Here is a 16,092-nt window from a genome sequence, read left to right on the forward strand (position 1 = left end):
TCTTAGTATTTCAATAATCTCAGTAAGGTAATAAATATGAAAACACAGTACTTTCCTAACTTGTACTTCTGCAATCCTTACTGTTCTAAAGCAGCAAAATACAATGAACCATAACTTGAGAGAGAGAGAGACATGTTTAAATATTGAATATATATTAGTTCTAAACTTTGTCTTCATAAAACCCTGAATAACTTTTGTGATTTTTTGGCAATTTGGTCAAGAGATGGAAATCAATGTTGTTTCCATGCAAGCACTTAAAAATGCACATGCTACTTCTGCCACTTGTAAGGATTCAGGTTCTCAAATTACAGACAGTCCTCATCCCCACATTTAAAGTGGGTGTCTTTTCTTCTCTGGTCCAGAGTCTTCTTAAGAGCAAGCAAAAGCCCCAGAGTAGATAAAATTTCCAGTAGGGGCTTCAGTTGTACCATATGCAAACATCTGCTCAGTACTTGAGCTCTGGTGTCAGCAGGGAGAATCCATGCTCCTCTCTGCTGGTTGCCTGTTATGCTGATTCAGTGTGTCTCATTTCTGACAGGAGTCACTTTCAGAGAATACAGAACTCTATGAAGTGCTCTCTCTGTGTTTCAGAGCTCCTTAACTGAAAGCATTCATGCAGCAGTGATGTAGCATTTATCACTGTACAGAGTAACCACTGCTGCCTAATCCAAGTTTCCACCTAACTGGTCCTTCTGAGACCCCAGCTGGCCAAGCAGCTTCCACTGGTGGTTCCCTAGGATTCAGGAGCTTGTGGAACAAGTTAAAGGAATACCAGGCACAAATGGCTTTGACTGAAAGGGTCTGTATGATTGTTTTCTTGAAATAAAGCATAAAGTAGCTGAAACCTGTTCAAGAAAGAAGAATTTAGGTCAAAAAACACACAAGGTAAGCACTTTTATAGCTTTGGCTAATATCCTAAACTTAAGCTATTTGAAAGGGGTTTGTTTCTGAGTGGCATGAAGAATGAAGAGTAATATGGCTAAAATGGATTTCCCTTACAAAAGTGATATGAAAGGTGAATATTTCATTCATTTTCAATCAAGTCGTCATGCTGTCATTAGAAATCTCAGAGGTTCAGCCTTGTGGAAGGATTTAAAGGCAGCACTTCAACAATAATCGGATTAGAAGGACTTGCATAGCTCCATGGTCTAAAAAAGAGATAAAAGAAACCAGAGTTCAAACTTGCCACAAAGCAAGGCAGTGAGCTGTGTGGTGCAGAATCAAGCCACGACTCTGAGCCTGTGATTTTGACAATCACCTGAAGCAGGGATGCCTGCAGATTTCAATGGGTACTGGAAAATGGTCAGCAATGACAATTTTGAGGAGTATCTGAAAGCACTGGGTAAGGTTCCCTTCAAACTTCTTGAATGAATAATCAATAAATGCCACCTGTCTTATTCTTTACATCAATCTCTTTTTTTCTTGTACAGTCATAAGTCTTTTTTGTGACAAGTATTTTTTTTCAGAAATGCACTTTAAGAATTGCCTTAAGCACAATTGTTTTGCCTTAAGCAGCCTCTACTTTTTACCGTCTTGAAGCTTACATTAACAGACATTAAACTACATAGCTTGAAGAGGTAAGTGGTGGATTCCAAACATAAAAAAACCTCCTATAATTTGAAAAGCAGTAAAATTTTTATATTTAATAAAGATTCAATGCAGTACTTAATACAATTTTGTGTGTTTGTATTTGATGTTGTGTTAGTATCTCTATAGAAATATTGGAGGCCTTATTAACTGTCAAATACAAATGGTATTTTTTAAAGATTCCACATAATCAGAAAATTGAAACATTAATTACTTAAGTTACAATAATTAGGTTACAGACTTTTTCTGGATAGGAAGGCTGGTTTGAAAGATTTTAGACATCTCTTTATCTTTGTTCATTTAAGTTCTCCCTAGAAGTGACAAGCTTCTTCTTGTGGAAGACTTTTCTGGGTAAAAAAATAACTCTTTTTCTTTTTCAGATGTAAATGTTGCTGTAAGAAAAATAGCAAACTTGCTAAAGCCTGACAAAGAAATCCTTCAGAACGGGGATCATATGATCATTAAAACGCTAAGCACTTTTAGAAACTACATCATGGAATTTGATGTAGGGAAGGAGTTTGAGGAGGATTTATCTGGGGTGGACGATCGCAAGTGCATGGTAAGAAGCAGAACTGTAACAATGGACAAAAAGGATTATTGATAACCTGAGACTTTTCACAGAACACATCTTTTAACCATCCTGGTGGCTATGCCTGAAATCGTTGCTGTACTTCTCAGATTACCACAATGTACCTACAGTTTTGAGCATGCCTTTAGATTAGAGGAATACTAATTTTAATCAGGAGCACAAAGCAGTTTTATCAATCAGTCAGTAATAACCTCAGTGAAGCTGTGTTCAGGACATCTAGGGTCACTTCCAGAGTCTCTTTAATGGGTAAGGTTTTAGAGTAGAGAAAATCCCCTGATTGCAAGATCAGGCACTGCTCCTGTGTGAGAATGCCCAAATGCTTAAAGTTTGCTTGGGTGTATTTATTAGAGCACACACTTAATTATCCCACTGGAACAAATCTTACTGAAGTGAATAAGCAATCACTGATAATTTTGTTTTACCATAGCTCTGTTTTATGAGCTCTTTTTGCTTTTTAACTTAGGACTGATAAATATCAATTTACAGAGGAAAAACTTGAGAATAGCTAGTTCTCACCTATTAGTTTGTTAGCACGACACTGGCAATATTCTACAGTGAGGAAGTTGACAAATAAAAGAAAATTATCTCAGGAGGGACTCTAGAGGAGAAATCTCATAAAAGAGAACTAATAGTATGTTTCCATTCTGAGAAAGATAGTGCTATTTAAACCCAATACTTTTCTCTCACACTAAGATTTGCAAATTTGCTTTTGTTCTGATAATGGCAGGAAAGGGAAAACTTGTGAAGACCAGAGAAAAAGAATGGTTGGCTACTGAGTGCCTCAGAAAATCTCTCTGTAGTCCTTGTAACAGAGGGTACAAGTTTGATGAGAGTGCAGAATACAACATTGATGGAAGGGAGGAGCAGGTGCATTTGTGTTTAGGAAAGTGCCTCAATGGCATCATGTGATTTTGGCTCCTCGAATGCTCTTAATCAGGATATTGAGGTCCAGATTGACTGAACAGTTATGAGCCTGAGGAAAGATTCAAGACTAAGGTGATTAAATTACTGTCAAAGATAACAATGCTCCAAACATCTGCTACAAAGGTCTGTGTGTGCACAGAACTGTCCCTGTGTAAGCATTATCTGTACATGAATACCATTAAACTCTCATCTGAAGAAGAACTAAACCAGGCTCTGCATGGTGGAAAGAAGTAATATTTTATTATTTTTGACAAGCCAAAATTCTCTACCCTATTTTGCTAAATTGAGTCATAAGGGAAGGATTCAAAATGTTAAATCAGGAAGAAGAAAAACTAGAGAGAGTATTTCAGTCACTACAACAGCTGATTGATTTGGAGTAGAACCTAGTTCAGCCTGCTTTCAAAGGTTACTCAAACATTTCTCTGTGTACTGTTTAGTAGGAAATGCTTATTCAGCCTTGGAAGCAGAAGGTATCAGCACCTTCCTGCCTGTTACAAACAAACAAACTAACAAATTAAAAACCTCAACCAGTGATAGTCACTGTCTCTGACTGGGTTTTTTTTTAAGGAGGACTTAGGGATATAATTCCACAAAAGCCCCCAGATATCTCCATGTTTCTTTGTAGTGTCCAGCTGTAGCTGGATAGTTCAGATCACTGACCGCTGGTGTTCCATTTGCCTTGTAGCAGCACATCATGCTTTATAGTTCAATTTTCTTATTAAAGATTTCTACATGAGACCTCTTTTGTCAACAGCAGAACAGGACAAGAAGCCCTTTCTGAAGTGACTTTGGTCCAAATCTGATAACCATAGTGTCAGGCAAACTTTGCAGTTGTTAAGCAGCAAAATTACTCCAACAGTGCAGAAGGAGTCTTGTGGGGGAAGTCATAGAGGTTGTAAGAGTTAATGGACCACTCCCTGAGTGGTGTTACAAAGAAAACCACCATAAAAGCAAAGGTTGAATATCATTCTTGGTGTTCCCTTTGTTCATGTAGAGCCTGTGGAACTGCATGCCATAAATGGCTTAATCATTAATAGTCAGCCTGTGTAATGGGAGAGGTTGTCAATCAGTTATTGTTATTTACATTTTGGAGTGAGCAGACCACTGGGCAAGTTTTATCCAAGGAGCTCGATGTATGAACACTGCAAAGGAACACGGATAAGACAAATTACACATTAAACATTAATCTATACAGCAGAGCAATCATCAGGAGACTAACAAAAATAACCATAGAAGTAATCCTTCCTAGAAATATGGATTGGTTTTTCTTTTAATGAAGAATATATCCTCTAGCTAGAGTTAACATATTTGTAAAAGTAATATCAGCACAATGGTCAGGTTAGATCCTGTGTGCGATTCACTGAAATTGCATTCACCTTTCAGTTGTAAAACATATCCTTGAGCCAGTCAGGGTCGAGTGTAACTACACTAATTCCAAATCAATACTGTCCGTGAGGAGGAAGGGCTAAAAAGTTTTGCAGATACTTATTTTAGAAGTTGAAATTTTGACATTAGGAACTTGATAGTCTTGTGATAGACCAGGCCCTCTCCTCCTTTGCAGTTAGGGTTATTTCATTTTTATAATTGGTCACTCCTGGGAACCTATCTGAACTTTCTGGATGAGGGAGTTAATGGAGAAGGATAAACCTTAGCAATTTCAGTTTGTCCTTCTGACCCTCAGCCTGGCTTTCTTGTATGCACATGTTTTTGGATGTTCTCTGGAGGGATAGAGGGAACAGCAGCTGGTGACATCAGGTCTTTTAGGATGTTTCTGTTGGGAAGTGAAAATTTGCTACTTTGGAAACTTTAAAGCCCTGCTGTTTAGTTAAAGACGCAGTTTCTGTGTTCTGCAAAACCAAAGATGGAGATAGCTGACTGCAGGAGAGATCACAAATGACAGTTGGTATCAATGCTCCTCGAGCCTTCTACCCAGAATTGTATCTCCTAGATAAATTACAGTTTGTCTATTCACTTGGAAATTTTGTGAAAGATACTTTTCTGCAAGTTCAATCATACTTAACTGTCCAGGGTTTTTAAAAACTTGGCGGTTTCAAGTACAAATGTAGAATGAAAGTTTACATCTTCAGGAGCTATGAAGAATTAATCTCTTTTGACAGAGACTAAGGGCAAGTGATCTGTTAAAAAATCAGGAAAGATTTTATATTCTAAATGTAGAAGAGCAGAATTTCTTAGATAAGTGAGGACAGTTGTGTTATAACTGAGTATTTGTCCAAGCATGTGAGAGGTGCTTTGGTAACTCAGAACCTTGTGCTCTCTGATACAGTAATTTTCTTCTTCCACTGAAGCAGGAAATGAAATGACAAAGGCAGGGAACTGGGAAACAGAGAAAACTGCAAGAATTTTAAGCTGAATGTGGGAAATAATACATCTTAACCATTTAGTTATCTAAACCTGAATACAAGTGGAATATAATTATGAATAAATTAGCAAGTGAGTGTTTAGGGTTCCTTTATTGGAGCTATCACAACTTCTAGTCCTAGTTAAGACTTGCTGGGGTGGAGTAGGGTGAGGAGGATTTAGGAGTTGTGGGATTCCCTCATTAGATCTAGAATACATCTTACCATGTGAAATGTCAGTTAGTGTTTGAAACAGTCACTCAAGGACTGTTCACAGACATCTGCTGGAGGGAGGGAAGATGTTCAAAACTGTTCATGGCTCTGTTTTAATTAACAAACATGCCTATTGTGACACTGATTCTTCTCAGGTTTACATTCAGGAAAACTGCAGTGGAGGTAGTTGTTCTGGCCATAATGTGATTTATACCACTGCAAGGTCAGAATAAAGCCCTGTTACAAAACCACATGGTTCGTGAAGCTTATTGAACTATTTAGGCAGGTTCTTCTATTACACAAATGGAATTCACAGCTGTTAATCTAGTTCTGAGCAGGTTTGGGAGCTAAGTCTTTGCTGCCAGAAAAACAAGAACCAACAAACAACATTCCAGTACATGGAACTGCAGGAAGGATCTCCCACAGGTTGAGAAGATTCAAAATAAACTGTGACTGCCTAGCAAGATGCAAGATCAGCAACATGTCTTTACTCCATCCCTCTGATTTAGCTGTTTTATTTCTTTACCCTTCCAGTGCTGTCCTTTTGGGCTTGTAAGTATTTTCTCCTATACTTTGGTGGAACAAGCATTATTCTAGAATCACTGTTGCTGAGGCTGGTCTTCTCTCAGATTTAGTGCCTTCTGTCTCTTTGCTGTACTGTAATTTCCCCAGCTCCTCATTGCCATTATCCCTGATTTTCTTATTTTGTGGGAGAGGGAGGTGTAATTTTAAAGAGGTAGACTTGATGATAATTTTCTGTGGGTATTTCTGACTCTGTACAAACTGCTCTCAACAAGTGATGAAGAAAAATCCTCCAGTCAACCCCTCTTAGGCTCTAGAGAGCAGAAGTCCATCCTGGGCTGTCTCAGGCTCTGTCAGAATGGGATCTGGTCTCTTGTGTCTGTGCCTCAGTGAGGAGGAGCAGTTTCCATTTTCCTGCTTTGTCCCACCCTGCTTGCTCCGTGGGCATTAGTTACTGCCTGTAAGTGATGTGCTCAGCACATTTGCACAGTGATAGCAAATGAGATGATCTGAGTCTTTGGCCATATAAATGTCATAAACTTTGCATTTTGCAGGGCTGGATTCATGCTAAGGCACGAGGCTGATTAGAAGCTTTGGAGCTAGTTATTCACAGAACTGCTGCTAGCATACTGAAGCTCTGCAGGGAAAGTGGGTTTGGATAGGTTTTTGTGCTCTGAGAGTTATAAATGCAGAAAGAGTAATCAAAGTGAGCTGAAAGGCTGAGAACCAGACTTAACAAATCCAATTTTGAATGACAAACCATTAGTGTTATGTACAATTGCATCTTGCTGAAATTACACGGGGGATAAATCAGTTATAACCATTAATTTAAACAGTAAGCATCTTAGAATAGATACTGATCTTTGCACAGACTGAATTGGATGTGATGGGTTTTATTCTTTTCTGGCATGGGATATACACAAGTTTTCCTGGTTTTGTGTTATTTGTATACAATTTTATTTCAGTAAGAAGAAAAGCCACCATTCCCAAGAAATAAAACAATATGCACTGTCTAAAATATTGATTCTCCTCCTCCCCCCACATATCGTCAGCTGCATAGCCCAGAGCTGTGCACCTTTGCTTTCCTACTCCCTGCAACATTATCTTGTCTTTGCTTTGCTCTGCTGCTCTTATAAGCAAGGATTCAGAATCAGGAATTGGAACATTTAGGACCTGATCCTATCTGACAATAGTTTACCTTTCATCAAAAATATTTTAATCCAATCCTAAGCCCCTTTTCTAGCAGTGCTACCCCGGGTGATGCTGGCAATGACAGAAGCAAAGGAGACTTTGCCATGACTGAGCTACAGCGTGGCTACATAGGTTCAGCCTTTGGCCAGCACCAGGATGTGGAGATAAAGGCCAGGAATCCTTCCAGGAATTGTTCTGATGGGTTTGTTGTTTTCTCAGTAGTTTCTGTTGCTGAACTTCCAGTTGCAGATGTGATGAGACAAATAGGGTTTCAGGGGGAGAGGTGACAAAGATGCCCATGACTGTACCCCCAGAGCAGCCTCCTGAATAGAGGCCATAGGGAGTGACCACCTGGCAGAATTCCCCCTCACAGCTACACTGGACTTTGTCTGGGACATCAACATCCCTTTATACTATCAACACTTCATTTTTTCCCCAAGAAAACTGTTTACAAGAGATTTTTATATCACTTTGATACTTAGTACACGTGAAATGGTTTATTTTGAGAAGTTGTTAAATACCTTGTTGGAGATATTGCTGTGTTTGACCAAAAAGTTCTAGAATATTTTCTTTGTTATTATTTACAATACACAGCTCAAATTGGATTTTTCTGTTTCACCTGACCTAAAAAAAAAATTACTTTCCATTTTTTAATCCTTCTTAGATCATAATTACAGTTGTAAAATGGGCTGTTATTCTCCCAAGCAGTGAATTACTGGATGGAGATGGAGCAGGGAGTGTGGTGCACTCGTAGCTTTGCAGTCATTTGGTGCTCTATATATAGAGACAACACTCTGAGGGAAGCAGGAGAAAAATAAAACTGGTGCTGCTGTGTTTCTGCTACAGATAGGAAATCAATAACGTATTTTTGATGAAAGGTGGGAGCTGCAATTCATACTTGTAAAGGCATTGTGTCAAAAATCTACGTAGCATTAACAAAAAAATGTTCATGGACTACTTGGAAAAAAGTTATTTTCTTCCATTCATCTGTGAAATCCATTCTGTACCCTCAGCTGCCAAGCCCTTGACCCAGGCAGGCACACAGGAATTGCCAGCAGGGGAATGAGAAATATTGTACAGAGCCAGCACCAAATGTCTTTGCACTTAGACCTCACTGGGAATTGCAAAGTACTCTGATAACATGTTTGATGACTATTTCAGGAAATTACAAAAGTCATTGTCTCTTGCCACTGGAAGCTGAAATTGTGTAACATTTCACTACAGTTGCTGCTACTAAAGGAAAAGCAGGTACATAGTCAATAATTTGTTTAGAGGATACTAAATACTTCATTTAATAAATCTACCTTGTCTCATAAGTGGAAACAGTAATGAGAATACTTTAATTATCATTTCCTCCAACTTTAATATTCAGGAAGATTCAGGCGTGCTATGCATATGAATTTAAAACTTCATAACACAAAGAGATTAAATCACTAACAAAAGTATGTGGATGCCTAAGTAATAAAAGGAGAATATCAAAGGATGCAAAAAGTGAAACACTACAGAAACCATACCATAAAACTAAAAAAAATTTAAACATCTTTTGTGTTCTCAGGCTTCAAAGGCTTTTTTACTTCCCAGAAGAGCTCCATTCTCTAGTGTTACACCTCAAGAACAGAGTGTACATAATCTGAAAAATGTGCAATACTGGTGGTTGGGATTTTTGGGAAGAGTTAACTTGAGGCAAGGCTCCCTGTTTTTTACCTCACTATGACACCTTTTCTGGCTTTCCTTTAGTATTATTTTGTATTACTGTTGACTAACTGCACCCATCACCATTCTCTATTGAAGTTTCCTGTGGAATTACATGCATGTGACCTAGGAAGTGGTCATCTTAGGGTTAAGTATGAGCAGGTGGTAAGCAAGCAAGATTTAAGCTTGCTTATGGTGGACTAGGTTATACACTTTGTAGTTGAAAGGAATAAACAATGTCTTCCATTTATTACCAAGTAGTACAAGATGCTCAAAAAGGCAGAGTTCAGTTTTAGAGAAATGCTCCATTTTCAGCTAGTTGGTTCTGTTAGTGGAAACTGCAGCTTTCCAGTGTCCCTTGAGTTTGTCTGCCTCTCGCTTCTTGCAGACAAAGATAAGGAACAGGAGCTGTGTGCCTGGGCTGCCATCCCCCAAACCCTGGCTTTGAGGATTTTCAGTCCTTCTGGCAGGTGGCAGCAGCTCTGTAATCAGGCAACCCTTAGGTAATGGTATTACCGAAATGGGGGCAAACAAGGTTCATTACAAAGGCGCACTTTGCTAAGAAAAGTAGCTTTACATAAAAGGTAAAGTGTTTGTTTATCTTGGGAGTGTGTGCCAGGAAGAACCAAAGGGCCACACAGAACTGCCTTACCAGTCTGCAAGTGCTTGGCTCCTGATTATAGCATGGCAATATCCTGATCCAGTCCTCAGAAATAAATCCTTGCTCTTTGATACAGCAAGGTTTGCCCTACGGTGTTTCTGGAGTACTGTTTTGATGTTCTGATTCAAATATTTGGGAATGTTGTAAAGCAGGTGGTGCTCTGGTTTAGGTGTTGCAGAGGGTGCAATGTTGGCAGCAGCCAGTGCACATTAACAGCCAGAGCAACTTCAACCTCAGCTAACACTCACTTTGTGCCTCAGCAGAGAAATTTGGTGGAAGGATGTGTTTCAATCTGAGTTAAAAGAGAATTTTATATTAGTTTAATAAAAGAGACATTGAGACATTACAGTTTGACCTAAAGAAAGGATACAGATGCCACTGATTAGTCTTACTGTCATAAAGTGGTTGTTCCTGCTAACAAAGAAAATGACATTATGTTCTCTTGCAATGTATTCTGCCCTTTATAACCTTCAGAACAAAGCAGCTACATTCAGAAATCAGGAACTGTATGGTTTACTCATATCCCCTCAGTATTTATATTTCTCAAAGGGAAGGCAGAGGATACCTGAGAATATTGTCTGATAAGACAGCTTGGTTAATGTCTGTGGGTTTAGACTCTGTGGTTTTCACCAAATTGCAAAAAGCAATTTCTAATCTTGACTGGAAAAACAACAAATCCTCAGAAAAAATTGTGTTGTTTTCTGAGATGAAACCATTTCAACCGCCCTTGGAAGCTAAAAAGTTAACATTTCCTTGTGCTGCTACAAATATTTCTCTATTTCCCCCAAGTGTACTAAGTCAGTATAACACTCAACTGACTTTGAATATTAGGACTAGAACTAATAAAGTTGGATCCTAGTTTATCATGGTGTATTGCCTCTGAATTCACATCTAAACCCACCAAATGTAATTATTTAGCTAGACTAAAGATTAAACTATGCTGAGCTAATACTCAATGGATATAAATAAATGCTGTTACTAAGCAAATTTCCACATACAAATGCTTCATTCCACAGTATCCCTCACATCTACAAAATCATCATTCATTTTTTGTTATATTCAGTTTTTAGAATCAAAAATTTGTAGATATGTTAACTTACAAATGAAGCATTACGCACTTTGACTCTTGCTATTTGTTATCTTCTATCTCTTCAGTGGATGTGTGCAGATGCCTATTTGGGAGAGGATTTAGGTTATGGTGACCACATTAACTACAGCTTTACCCAAATGTGTTGTTCCTTCCTGCATTAGCATTTTTTGCATTAAAAGGATGTGGTTTCATAAAATGATATCTACAGCTTGGGTTAAATATATCACTTTACAAAAGAGAACGGAAGAATTTGTGAATGCATTTTCTAAATTAGAGAGATTTTTAGCAAGGACATGTGAGTTTGTGTCTCAGAGCCCCCATGAGGTGCAGACAGACTGATGGGATCAATCCCATTGCCTTGCCCATGATGGTATATCCTGGCACTCTGGAGTGATTCATTTTCTATGCTGGTTTAGTCTAAAGCTTCCCATGGGAGGAGGCTGCTGCCTGCACTCATTCAAAGATAGTGGCTGTCGTGGTTATCATTTAAGAATTAATTGTTTGGGACATGCACAGATTAAATAAATAGGACTGGATAGGTTTTGAGTGTTGAACTGTGTTTAATTACCAGAAGGAAGAATGCAGGCTGACTTCTTCTCTTAGGAACTACACAGGATGGATGCAGTAAGTGTTCTTTAATGGCAGATCAGAATTCATCATCTCTCCATATCTGACTGCTCATGCAAGCAGTGGCTGAAGACTTTTACAAGGTAGACAGCAATTCCATATTTAGTCCTCAGAGTGCCTTCAAGCAAGCCAATTTACAGGCCATGTGCTAATATTAATGTTAAACTATCCTCAAGGAGCACAAACTGTCACTGCTCTTCCCTCTTTAGTGTTTTACAGAGCTTTGCTTCTCTTTGGCTTAGGGAGATGGGAAAGACAAATTGTCAGTAAATGCTAACCAGAGGAGCAGGCTGAAGGATGCACTGTCACACAGTGAGGGAGTTTTATGACTCAGGTTTTACTGACCCCCTCAGGACAGCACCAATATTCACAGAAGTGCAGTATCAATTATTTCACCTGACTCTTGACTTACTCTGCCAGTCCTGGCTTGAGAAGTTCCCCAGCCTCCGTTGCAAAAAGCAGGATGCTGGCAAAGTTACCAACTTGCTGATACTTCCAAACCACTCTGCTGGGGGTAGGAAGACAGATTGAGACATGAGGAAAGGACAGCTCAGTATTCAAAAACTTTGTTAATCCACAGTGCCAGGAAATGGGAATTGTTTTCAGGTAGAGAAGGGAATCATTCTTAGGGTGAAAAAACCCAAACTGGATCTTAAGTTTTCAGCTCCTTTTGCAAATACAGTGTTAGGCTGCAGGGCCCTTGTGCTGCTCCATTTTTTAGCAGGAAGAGAAGAGTGTGCTCTTACACAATGGTTTTGATGATACTTTTGCTTGCTTTATCTCATCCCTCCAGTTTTTGGCAGGCAGCTAGGCAGCAACTTTCTGTTCAGGCTCATTTCTTCAGTAATTATCCTAAGTGGTACAGCACTCTCCAATCATTCTTTTTATGAGATACACTCATCATTAGAGATAAGTTTTGCTTCACAGAAACTAATCATAGTATCACAGAATATTACAGTAATACCAAACATGTCTGTTTGTTAGACCACTGTGTCTTGGGATGGAGATAAGCTGCTTTGTGTACAGAATGGAGAGAAGGAAGGCCGTGGTTGGACCCAGTGGATTGAAGGAGATGAAATGCACCTGGTAAGATCATGTAAGAGGTTTTGAATGCCCCTCCATTAAAATGGTTAGATATAACACAGCAGGGAATGTTCTATATCATTTTGGCTTACTTTGACATAATTGTGTTTTGGTGCAGCATTTGACTTGTTTCTAAAGCAACAATTTCATTTGGAGCCATTATGTTCCTATGTCCCTTACAAAGCCTGACCATTTCGAATGCTCTTTCTGTGCTCAGTGTCTGTCCAGACTCACCAGGCTGAAATGCTCACAAGGAAGACATTTACCAGAATGTTCCTCACAGTCTGTAAAATACTCAGTATGGGAGCTGTGAAACCAAGCACCCAAAAATAAGGGAAAATACACCATTGTTCTTTTAAAATAATTACAGGCCACATTATTGCCTAGAGAACTAAAACAGCAGTTAAGCTTTTGAAATTGATGTTTTTTTTCAGATCATCATTTTTATCTTTCTAAATTAACAGGACCTGAAAGAAGATGCCTGTTCTTTTGTCCTATAACTCTTTATAGCATCCTCACTCTCTCATCAGTGTGGGTAAAAGGCAGTGTTCCTGCTGGGATAATAAACTCCAACCTCCATTTCTCCACACTGTGCAGTACTATTAGCATTCAGCAATCTAAATTGATATCTTCAAATTGTTCAATTCAGTAGCAGAGTTATGAAATCTTTGCAGAAGTACCCCGAACCCCTTATTACTAAACATAATTTTGAGGAATATTGGTGGTCCCAGAATCCAGTTTAGGAGAGGGATGAATCTTTCCACCTGGGCTTGGTGCAGCATAGGCAGGGAGAAGGTTGCTGTGCATGCACACTCCCTCCAAGAAGCACCTTTCAGTATTTCCACATTGCTTCCAGCTGCACAGCAGGCAGGGCCATGGCAGCAGGCCCCAGCCCTTCCAGCTTCTCTGCTGGCACACAGGTCCCAGTTCCCATCACAGTGCCTGGCCCCAAGTTCAGCTCACACCTGGCTGCCCCAGTCCTGCACATACAAACAGTAGCACCAGTTGCTCGGATTTCTCTGGACTGGCATCCTCCCTTCTGGCCCTTGCTAGCTCCCAGGCATTGTCTCTTCCCATCTTCTGTCCCCAACACCAATTCCTTCAGCCCTGATCTCTGCTGTCCTTACTCTGATTCCTGCTCTAGCCAGCCTGCCCAGGGACCTCTGTGCCCAGAGCACTTTCTAGACTTGTCCCTGTCAGAAGGTTCATTTTAGAGGTCAGAAACTCAGATTCAGTTGCTCAAATACTTGTGTCTCATGCCAGTTTAGGTAGCCCAGGGTAACCTGACTGCTCTGATGCTGCTTTTCAGAAGGCCAGGAAGAATTCTGGATCATACCTGATCATTCACTAGCACTTGAAAAATTTACCACAATCAGAAGTCAGTACAAAATTAATTAATGCAAAGGAAGTTACCAAGTATTTTAGAGCTCGCTCCTTCATATTTCAATTTTCTCACTTCTTGTATTTAATGAATTTCAAAAGACGTCTTCTTTATTTCTCTAATCCTTGTTAATGCAGCTCTCTCCATTAAAAATACAGTAGAGTCCCCTTTAGTATCTTATTTTTGACCAGCTAAGATTACTAGGTCCTGTCCTTTTGCGAGTGCTTTGATACAATGAGTAGTTACCTTTAAAGAATTGATACTTCAATAGCTTTATGATCCTATTGAACTTTATACACTGAGCCAAGTGTTAATTTACTCTTTTCACAGTTCTGCAGAGAATAGGACCACATTCTTTAGTAGTTTATTGCTTCCTATTTTCTTCATTTCACTCTGTGGTCTGTACTTTGTAGTTCTTTTTAGATTTTATTTTATGTGAGTGACCATTCCCCATTTCCTTTTGAGTTTTATTGCCCTTTTCTACTGTATTGATTGCTTCTGCTCTGTTGTTTTTGTCACTGTCAGCAGATCTCTCAGCCTTTATTGCACACTCCTTCTTCTGGGTTACCTCTGTAAGAGTGAACAGAACAGGTTCTAAGTAAAGTCCCTGCATCAGTGTGTTGTTCCACCAACTCAGCATGAAGCACTTTCTCTTATTGGGGCTGAGCAACATATGTCAATTAAGGTTATTGACCTAGTTTAAGGTTTTTTAGAGTCCCCCATAAGAAATGTGTACAACTTCCTCAAAATATTCTGGGAGCTTTATTAAAAGTCTCATCTTGAACTGGAAAGTGCATCCCTTTGCTAGGTCATGCATCAGCACTGTCTTTATGTCCTTTAAGAGCTTCCACACTCCTTTTTCTGGCACCTAAACCTGGCACACACCCCAGGCACACACCTGTGTGCACTTCTCAGGTTAAACTTGAGGAGTTTCAGGAATGGGGATGGGTGAACAGGCAAACAGCAGCAGCCTCACAAATCCGAGCCCAGGATGGAATCTCTGCCCCTTCTCATGCCCAGCTCACAGAGATCCAGAGAGCAGCAAGGGGGGGGGAGGTTGGAAAAGCCCTTGTGGAACTCAAAGAAAACCTTTATGCATCCAGGCTGCTCAGGCTCAGACAAACCTCACTGCTGTGCTGTTGACAGACCCGGAGCAAATCTGTACAGGCACCTGCCTTTTGTAGCCATGAACTCTGTGTTGCTAAAGTGGACCCTGATTTCTGAATTTGTAGGCTTGAGCTACCAGTCATCACCAGACAGACTCAGAGCTGGTGAGGCAAATCCATCTCCAGTTCTTCATGTATCCAAAATAGAGAATGCCCATTCCAAAGGCCTAAAGCAGTTGCATATTACTCACTGCAAATAGAGAATAATGCACCAGGAACATATTTGGCCCTTTCAGATCTGAAATCCCAAAATAACTTCCCTTACTCCACCTTTTAGCAGAAAACAAACCCAAACCAGATGGTTTCTTTTAGGATGAAAAACAGGCTAAAATATGTACAAGCATCCCAATCTAATTTAATAGAAAATTGTGGATTCAAATTCAGCTGGATGTACACATAAATCTATAATGTTTGTGTCCTAAGTAAAAGTTGTGGTTTTTGATTATTTTCTCTTCCTAGGAAATAAGAGTGTGTGGAGTCACATGTAAGCAGGTCTTTAAGAAGGTGCAGTGAGCCCACTGCTGCTACAGGGGTGAAGAACAATAGAATTTACAGACTTGACACCAACTCTCCAAATGCTAGTGCTGAGCATCCCCAGCAACAAGAGCAAACACAGAAATGAAGATCACATTAGAACTGTATAGTTGGAATAAAATATTTTTAGGAAATTGAAAAAAAAAATACTGCAAATAAAATTATTTTTAGAAATGCCAATTAAAGATGCTAAACTCTCTAAATGTCTGCATACCATAATTCTCGACTACACCAAAAAAGGACTACTAGGTATAAAACAAGATTCTGGAGGTTTAGACCTTGTAACCTATTTTTTTACTCTCAGTAGACATCGCCCTTTCAGAGCCTTAGCCTTGTTTTCAAATAATGAACTGCAATTGGAGAAAAGCAAATGAGAGCTGTAGGATGCAGCTTCACTTAAATACTGAATCCATTGAAGCCAGTAAGAATGTTACCATTAGCTCTAGTGGAGTAGCTCTATACTGGAAGTGTTCCA

At 39.4% G+C, this 16,092-nt stretch overlaps 1 protein-coding gene across 1 annotated transcript; it reads left to right on the forward strand.

Annotated features, from left to right (window-relative positions):
- The first annotated feature begins 128 nt into the window (after positions 1-128).
- RBP1 (retinol binding protein 1) lies at positions 129-15,797 on the forward strand. The gene is made up of 4 exons (XM_014870256.2): positions 129-1,342; positions 1,968-2,146; positions 12,438-12,539; positions 15,543-15,797. The coding sequence occupies exons 1-4, from the start codon at positions 1,270-1,272 to the stop codon at positions 15,594-15,596; spliced, it is 408 nt and encodes a 135-aa protein (XP_014725742.1). The 5' UTR covers positions 129-1,269; the 3' UTR covers positions 15,597-15,797.
- The last annotated feature ends 295 nt before the right edge of the window (positions 15,798-16,092 follow it).

This window comes from Sturnus vulgaris, chromosome 10, assembly GCF_052056855.1.
Source record: "Sturnus vulgaris isolate bStuVul1 chromosome 10, bStuVul1.hap1, whole genome shotgun sequence".
NCBI lineage: Eukaryota > Metazoa > Chordata > Aves > Passeriformes > Sturnidae > Sturnus > Sturnus vulgaris.